The sequence below is a fragment of the Myotis davidii genome, unplaced genomic scaffold (assembly GCF_000327345.1).
Source record: "Myotis davidii unplaced genomic scaffold, ASM32734v1 scaffold802, whole genome shotgun sequence".
Classification (NCBI taxonomy): domain Eukaryota; kingdom Metazoa; phylum Chordata; class Mammalia; order Chiroptera; family Vespertilionidae; genus Myotis; species Myotis davidii.
The window spans coordinates 535,370-544,660 of NW_006295887.1; the positions used below are offsets into that span (position 1 = coordinate 535,370).

The 9,291-nt window shown below is 38.1% G+C and overlaps 1 protein-coding gene across 1 annotated transcript in view; it reads left to right on the top strand.

Annotated features, from left to right (window-relative positions):
• Window positions 1–9,291, top strand: part of XRN2 (5'-3' exoribonuclease 2) — a 95,086-nt gene that overhangs the window by 60,767 nt on the left and 25,028 nt on the right. Inside the window, 4 exon segments of the mRNA XM_015568567.1 lie at window positions 2–8; window positions 10–52; window positions 683–762; window positions 1,973–2,029. Coding sequence (XP_015424053.1) covers window positions 2–8; window positions 10–52; window positions 683–762; window positions 1,973–2,029 — 187 coding nt within the window.

Below are 9,291 nucleotides of genomic sequence, written 5' to 3' on the forward strand. Positions count from 1 at the left end.
CATCATCAACCATGACTTCATCTCAGAGCTATACCAGACAGGTTCCACAGAGGTATGGTCTCTTTTTCAGTCATGGAGTATTTTTAGACAGTATATTTATTTGGTTAATTAATCAGGAATGCATTTTTAAGATTTTGGTAAAATATAAACAGAATTACTATTTTAACCATTCTTAAGTGTATAATTCTATGGCATTAAGACCATACACAATGTTGTGCAACCAGCACCAGTATCCATTTTCAGAACATTTTCATTTTTCCAATTAGAAACTCTGCACCCATTAAACAATATTAATAAACAGTATCTTCCCATTCTTCACTTCCCCAGCCTCTGGTAACCTCTCTTACTTTTTATCTCTATGTTACCTACGTATTCTTGGTACTTCACATAAATGGAGTTATATTTGTTCTTTTGTGTCTAATTCGATTCACTTAGCACATTTTCAGGGTTCATCCATGTTGTAGCATGTGTCACAGTTTTACTCCTTTTATGGCCGAATAATATCCATTGTATGTATACACGGTGTTCTGCTTATCTATTCATCTGTTGATGAGAACTTAAGTTGTTTCCATCTTTTGGGTCTTAAGAATAATGCTACTATGATTTTGGTGTAGAAGTACATGTTTGAGTTCCTGCTTTTCGTTCTTTTGGGGTATATAATCAGGAATGCATTTTTCCACAGCCAGTGGATGTACCACCTGAATTATGTCATGGGATTCAAGGAAAGTTTTCTTTGGATGAAGAAGCCATTCTTCCAGATCAGTAAGCTTTCATTTGTGTATAATTGGTATGACTGGGACAAAGTTTAGTTAGAATTTTTACCTTGTTCCATGAATGTGTTATTTTCTACAAATAGAAAAATGAAACAACGGAGAACTTGTTGGACTAAAAAGGACTTGGAGTCAAAGCCCAGCTCTGACATAATAGCTGTGCCACTTTGTGTAGGGAGTCCAGGGGTTCTTTAAACCCTTTCAGGAGAGCCACGAGGTCAAAACTATTTCACAATAATACGGAGACATTATGGTGTTACTTACTATTATTTCTCTTTCTCTCTTGAATGTGCACTGGAATTTTCCAGAGGCTACATGTAGTGTGTTACCTTAAGAGATTGAATTAGAAGCATATAAGAGAAATCAGCTATAATATAGATATTTAAAAAACAATGATCTCATTTATTTTTTATTTGCTTTGTAAAATAGTTGTTTTTCATGAAAAATGTTATTTAACTTAAATGTAATAGGTGTATTATTGGTATCTTTAAATTAGTAATTTTTAATTTCTTAGTTTTAATTTTTAATAGATAAATATTGACAGATATAACCAACATAAAAACTGTTTGAGGGTCATCATTTTTTAAGAATGTAAAGGGGTCCTGGGATCAGAATTTGAGAACTGCTGCTCAAGGAATAGAATTTGCTGGTCATAGAGTATACGTATCTTCATTTTTTTTCTATATAATATTTGGTGGTCTTTTAACGTGATTACATTGTTTTATAATCTCAAAGGCAATTTGTGAGAGATCTTGTTACTCTGTGTTCTTGCAAAATCCTTGAAATTGTCACAACCTTAATTTTTGTCACTCTGATGGATACTTCTTGGCATCTTGTTATGTTTACAGTTGCATTTCTCTGATTAGTGAGAATGAAGCCATATATTTGGTTTTCCTAATGTATAAAATACCTGTTCTCTTTTTCTATTTATTTTTCTGTTCCCCAATTCCCCCTTTTGGTTTGTACATATTCTTTACAAATTATGATATAAGCCCTTTGCCCATAATTGTTTTCTGTTGATGAGATTACAAGCTAAGGAGATAGGTTTCTTTTTTAAAGATATAAATTATTATATTTTCGTTGTTGGTGTTTTTTAATGATTTCTCTTTCTTAAAGCCTAAGAAACATAGCAACATCTTATTTCCACTTATCTGAAAGGCTACACTTTACAAATAGATGCTTCTTCTCTTGTTTCTCCTTAGAGTAGTATGTTCTCCTGTTCCCATGTTACGGGATCTGACACAGAACACTGCAATCAGGTAAGTTTTCCAAAATTCATGGCATTTTGAACTTGCAAATAAGTTTAAGAAGACTTCCGATTCACAAGGAAATGGCAGCTATTATTCCACCAATGCTTTGAGACTGGAGAAGTCCCTGTGTTGCAGGTTTCAGAGCAGAGCCTCTTGACTTTAAATTACATACATTGTTAAGGTTACTGATTTAACAAGCTTGTTTCTCTGCTTTCTAGTTTCCCCTGACAACCTCTAATTCTCCCTGGATTAGCAAAGTGGGAGGAGATAGAAAGTAGGAATTTCTAGGAGCAGTTTGCTGTATACGAGCAAACAAAGATCTGTATGCCAGAGGCCCATACTGCTTCGCTTTGAAATAGCAGACAATTTTAAAAACTATTGTATACTTTATTTTGATTAAGATGAGATAGGATGAATTTGTGGTGATTTCAATCAAAATTTATTTTAAACTCTTAATTTCTGCTTATTTATAAACTTATTTATACCTTATTTCTTTGGAGACAGGATTTTTCTATTGAGTAAAATAATGTAAAGTGTAATATGACTATTTAGAATAAAGATCTACAAACTTAATGATTTCTATAATCTAATAATAAAAGCGTAATATGCTAATTAGTCCGGACGTCCTTCCTTCCAGACAAAGCCACAGCAGGGGCTGAGGCAGAGGCGGCAGAGGCCCCCCCACCCCCACCCCACACCTGCTGTGGCCAGGGGCTGGGGCCAAGGCCCTTGGACGAATTTCGTGCATTGGGCCTCTAGTTATTATATATAATCAATAATCTTGATGGCAGGGTTTATGTTGTCATTTTCTTCAGTCTTTAGACGAGAGTAAAGCAAACATATCCTAGCAGTTAAAGGATTTTGTAAAAATTTCTTAAATCTTCCTTTCCCACTCATTCTTACTATTTCTCTCTCAGGAAATATTTTAGATTTCTCATTGTGAAGTATAGGCATGTTTATTTTCCTATCTTTAATGGATTTAGGTAGCATGCTAGAAAGGCTTTTATTTAAAGAAAACCATTGTGAATATGGAAAATCTTCCATATTATTAGTTGCTTTAGACCAGGGGTGGGCAAACTTTTTGACTCGAGGGCCACAATGGGTTCTTAAACTGGACCGGAGGGCCGGAACAAAAGCATAAATGGAGTGTTTGTGTGAACTAATATAAATTCAAAGTAAACATCATTACATAAAAGGGTACGGTCTTTTCTTTTTTTTCAGTTTTATTCATTTCAAACGGGCTGGATCCGGCCCGCGGGCCGTAGTTTGCCCACCGCTGCTTTAGACATACACATAATTTGTCCTGACTCTGTCTTTGGGCCCTTTTATTAAAGGTGGACTTTAGAATTGTAAACGTGTTCCTGTACCCATTACAAGCAGTCTGGCCCCACAGATCCGGTGTGGACACTGTGTTAGCCCTTGGGGTCTCTGGCTTGCCACAGAGCTTCAGGCCAGTTAATCCCATCAGCTCTCTCTTTGGATTGTCCTGTGTTTGCTTGTGTTCCTCAATTTCTGTGCATGTTTTCAAGGGCCTTCCTACTCAACTTTCTAATTAGGATAGAGATATTGCCCAAGGGAAGCGCTACAAAATTGACAGATCCTGGAGTTTTTGTTTGTATGATGGTGTTGTTGGTTGGTGGTTTTTGATCCTGAAAGAGCCTTTGGTATTATTTGGTGTTCACAAGAGTATTAAATTTACAAAACAAATCTCAGACTCAGGTGCGTTTAGGCGAGTTTTTCCCATCACATTATATCTTATCTTTAGTGTTGAGAAAGTATATTATAGAGATTATTGAGGTGTCTCAAAAGTCATAGAAGGACCTATAGAGAATATGGTTAACTATAATCTAGAAGATTTTTTCCCAGTTCTGATTTCATAAATCATTCAACCTATTAGCAGCTTAATTTTGAATAGAACTAAGCTATCTTTCTCCTCCACCATTGTAATTTGACATAGTTTATTTTTAGAGTAATTCTTTGTAAACTTTAAATCTATAAATCCTGCATATAATTTTAAATTACAGAAAAGTTATTTTCCTGGTATAATTTTATATTCCTCTAGAGTAGATACACAGATATATGCACACACATCTTTGTTTACCTCAGACTCATGTTCCAAACTAACTTCTTTGTCCTTTGCCCCTCACCATTTCTCCTGGCTGCTTTGTTCTTTCTGTCCCTGGACGTCCTGTTTCCCATTGCCCAGGCTTTGGAGCTTCTTATAAGTTTAGCTTCTCATGTTATATTACTCCCTATATCTGCACCACTATTCTGTAATATTTTTTTCTTTTCACGGTGAGCCTGTTTTGTGCTTCTCTCCTGGATTACTGTAATGATCTCCCAGCTGGTTTATTTGATTCCACCTTCCTTCCCACTGAATCTCTTGGCATTTGACATAAAGCTTATTTTTTCTTAAAGACTACTGTCCTTTGGAAAACTTTGGTTACAATGTAGTGCCGGTAGAATTACACTCTTGCTTCTTCAAGGCCTGCCGTCATTTGGCAAAGCTATAGTTCTGTGCCTGAACCCCCATAGTTCCTCAAGGACACCTCCTTACCCAGGCTGGTCCTTTCAGTATCCCATCAACCTCTGTGCCTTCTTCCATTATTTGGAATGCTCTTTCCTTTTCTAGCCTACCCTCCATTACTTTTCTTCTCTTTTAAAGGTAATCTATAATTTATATAATCTTTATATATTCTTTTCATCACTAGCGCTGTCAAATCTTAGCACAGTTCTGAACTTAGGTAAAAGTTCAGTTGTTCATAGTGTCGGAACCAGTGTTTACCAAAGTCTTCTAAGAGCCCAAACTGCCCTGGCCAGGTGGTTCAGTTGCTTGGAACTTTGTCCTGTATACCAAAAGGCTGCTGGTTCGATTCCTGGTCGGGGCACACACCTAATTAGGTTGCAGGTTCGATCCCCAGGCGGGGTGCGTACAGGAAGCTACTGATGGATGTTTCTCTCTCTTTCTCTCTCTCTCTCTAAAATCAATGAAAACATATCCTTGGGTGAGGATTAAAAAAAAAGAAGCCCAAATTTACTTTTTCAGAGGAGTGTTTCTCAAACTTTTTCACCTTTGAATAGATCAGCCAAGGTATAGAACGTTTTATATCAACAGGGAGGTTTTTTTAAAAAATGTGAATGTGTGTAAAGATGTTTCTTTTTATTATAACCACTAAAAATTCATGCATTTGGTGGGGGGGCGGAGGGGGTCCCTCAGCCTGGCCTGCACCCTCTCGCAGTCTGGGAGCCCTCGGGGGATGTCAGACTGACAGCTTAGGAGCGGGCCTAAGCCGGCATTCGGACATCCTTAGTGCTGCCTTGGAGGCGGGAGAGGCTCCTGCCACCGCCGCTGCGCTCGCCAGCCATGAGCCCAGCTTCTGGCTGAGTGGTGCTTCCTCTGTGGTCAGTGCACATCGTAATGACCGTTTGTTCCACCATTCGGTCAATTTGCATATTAGCCTTTTATTATGTAGGATTACTGTAATGATCTTAAGGCTTGTAGTTGGCAAGCAGATAGTTTGAAATCCAAAGCCTGAAAGAAGTAGAGTACATGCAATCAGTAACAGACTTAATGGTTGAAACTTGGGAGAGTTTAACTTTCACTGCCTGTAGTACTGCATAGGACACTGAACTGCTTAACCTCTTCAGGTAGAATGTCAGAAAAGATGTCTTAAGTCCTATATAAACTTAAGTGTTTTAAAATGTTAAGTATCCTATATAATTAAAGGGTAATATGCAAATTGACCCTTAGAGTAGGAAGACCGGTCACTATGATGCCACCTGACCACCAGGGGGCAGACGCTCAACACAGGAACTGAAACCCTGGTGGTCAGTGCACTCCCACAGGGGGAACTCCACTCAGCCACAAGCTGGGCTGTTAGCTGCGAGCCCAGCAGTGGTGGCAGGAGCTGAGGGACCCCCACGAGTGCATGAATTTTTGTGCACCAGGCCTCTAGTATGAATCATAAAATTTTCTCTATAAGAACAGTTTGCATCGGTATGCTGATTTAGCATTAATTAGGAAATGTACAAGGAAAAGGTAGAGGAAAAATTAAACTTGATATTGAGTTTTCTGCTTTCTTTGTGAAGTGTGCTAGCACTCTCAAACAATACAATTTTCTAAGGATAATTCTTAAAATGAACTGAATTGGAAGAAGGTGTTGTACATTCTATTCCTTTTCCATTGAGACTTGGCTACACTACTACAGTATTTTCTTATAAATAGTTTTAAAGTGCTGCTTGTGGTACAAGTAAAATCACTGTTCAGTTTTCTTTCAAACATACTTAGCTTTTAAATTTATATTTATTTGTCCTTGCTGTGTTTATGAAGACAGGTGATGAAAATAATAGGTTATCTGCCAAGGAAGTGATCCATTATGCTACTCCTGGGTCAGAGCTGGTCTGGTGGATAGAACCTTATACTGGGTATGTCAGCATTTTCCCACCTGGAACAAATGGTTAAAAATACTTCTCCTGTTTAGCGAATTAGATGAAACAATATAAATCAAAGCACAAATCTCTTAGTTCAGTAGCCTGCTGAGTCCTTAAGCTGTTCTGTTAACTCATTTCCTCCCTGACAGTGCTTCTGTCTTATCTTGGTTTTACTGCTTTCCCTCCCCTGATAAACTCTCCATTATTAATCACTTTTGTTTCTGGTGGTAGAAATTTGTCAAGGCCTGATCTGGATTGTTTCCCCTTTATGATTTCCAGTATTTTTATTTCTGTATTTTATTAAATAAGATAATTTTTATTATTTTTAATCCTCTACCTATAAGAATTTGAATTACATAAATCTGAAAAACTCAGGAATTTCCAAAATTTGGATGAAATGAAAGTTACTCTCTGGTTTTTGCTTAATGGGTTCGAGGTTTATTCAAGTTGTGGCTTATATTATCACATTGGAAAAGTGCAGTTGAGTTGTGCTCTAGCTTCTTTTGATATTTAGTTATTTCTAAAAACAATTCTTAGTATATATTTTTGGAAACAAATTAAAATACTAAAATCTCTTAAGTGAAAGGTTAACTCATTTTAGAAAAGAGTAAGTCTTCAAACTGTTCTCAAAGATCCAATGGAAAAGAATGCTTTACTCTTTGAGATCATTAATAGTGTCCATTGTCCCTTCAGTAGGGACCTCCACGCTTAGTTTCAGATACTCCTTTTCTGTCTCCTAGTGGTTTGTACCATGTTAAGTATATAGATCACTCTGTTAAGTACGATTATGAGAAGAACTAAGGAAGATCTTGGAGATAGTTTTCCTATTAGCTTGGAAATATTTCTCCTTTTTGAGCATGAATAAAGGAATTTTAAAAACAATTTTATTGAGGAACAATTGGCATACAGTAAAGTGCACATATGCACATATTTGCCAGATAAAAGGATCTGTTTTCCCGCGCATTCGTTTCAGCTATCTTATTAAATCTCTTGTCATAACCATTGTCCTTCAGAAGAGATTATCCCTGTGGCCCTGGGATTATCTCTTCTCCCTGATAGCTTGTTACTTTGGCTGTCTCCTTCATTTTCTTAATCTCAGCTGTTTTTGTGCATGACTGCAGATCTTCATCGTGAGCCCTCACCTGAATGTACTCTTTATTTCATTTCCAGCCCTGCTTGCCCAACATTCCCACCTCAAGCACATGTTGAAGCTCCTTTTGGTTCTTTCCCCCTGCTCTCACACACTGCTGCTGGGTGGTTCTTTCTGAATTGCATCTTTGATTGCGTTTTACTTCCTTACTGACATCTTGAAGGAGCTTCACGTCATAGTCAGAACAAGCCCTTCACAACAATATCCCAGTTCAACCATCCTGTCTTACTGCCCACTCTGTTCACATACTTTGGCACTCCAATCCAACCCTTCACAACTGTGGTCCCATCTGAGAATTAAGTTGGAGAACTTACAGCCTCTGTTGCATGTAATGAGTCGGTTTGTGTCCTGAGCCTTTAGAATGATACGAATTATGTATCTTGGAAGAATTGAGGCTGTAGTCACTCAAAATCATTTTTGAGGGCTTACTTCTCTCCCAGATCCCTATTAAGAAGGCTGTGCCAATTAAACTGAACTACTCCTTGGTCCTGGGACCCCTTTCAATGTCGTTGTTCCATTATTTCCTCCGCCATCCTATCACCATAACCTTTTGGATGATGTTTTCCTTGGTTTCCTTACTCTACCCCTTACACACATGCTATTATCCCACACTCACAAAGACTTGTGTGGGGGAGATGTGTGCACACACATGCTTTGACTCCAAGCCTGTTGTTGCCTTTTTCACTTTATTCCTTATAAAACTAATTCGACATTTCCTATTTATTAGAAGAAGAGGCAAGCTCAATGCGTTTATACCTCCACTTCCACCATGAGACTATGTATGCAGTGGGCACTGTGAAAGTTGCTTGGGCTGACAAGTCCTGCTGACACAGAGATAACTGCTTTGAGATACTTTGCTTATAAATCTTGCCTTATTACCAATTTTCTTTTTACTTTGTGTTTGCAAAGCACTGAGACCAAATACTTAACTACTGTTTTCTCTGTCGCTCTCTTAAACTTTTAACACTGCGTGTTCTGACTTGCCCTGCCTATGCCACCTTGCCCAATAGAAAACATTTGCGATAAAGACAGTTAGTTAACTAGTGAAAAGTGAGTTGTAAGAGGAACAGATAGAGTAAATGAAGCCCAGCTGTTCTTGAGCTCATGGCGTTTTTATGATAAACGAAACTATTTTTGTGTACTTAAAATATAATTAAATTGTACTGCAAGGAAAGTTTATAACAGATGGGTCCTAATTATTTATTTTTTAATACTTTTTAATTTATTTTTTTTAGTTTCAGAGAGAAAAAGGGAGAGAGGGATAGAAACATCAATGATGAGAGAGAACCATTAATCAGCTGCCTCCTGCACACCTCCTACTGGGGATTGAGCCTCAACCCAGGCATGTGTCCTGACTGGAAATACAACCATGATCTCCTGGTTCACAGGTCAATGCTCAACCACTGACCCACACCGGCCAGGTGGGTCCTAATAATTTTAAGTGCCAGTATTTGAAGAGAAAAAAAATTAGTTACATACAATGTCAACCAGTGCCCTAGCTGGTTTGGCTCAGTGGATGGAGCGTCGGCCTGTGGACTGAAGGGTCCCAGGTTCGATTCCGGCCAAGGGCACATGCCTGAGTTGGGGGGTTGATCCCCAGTAGGTGGAGTGCAGGAGGCAGCCAATCAATGATTCTTATCACTGATGTTTCTATCTCTCCCTCTCCCTTCCTCTCTGAAATCAATAAAGA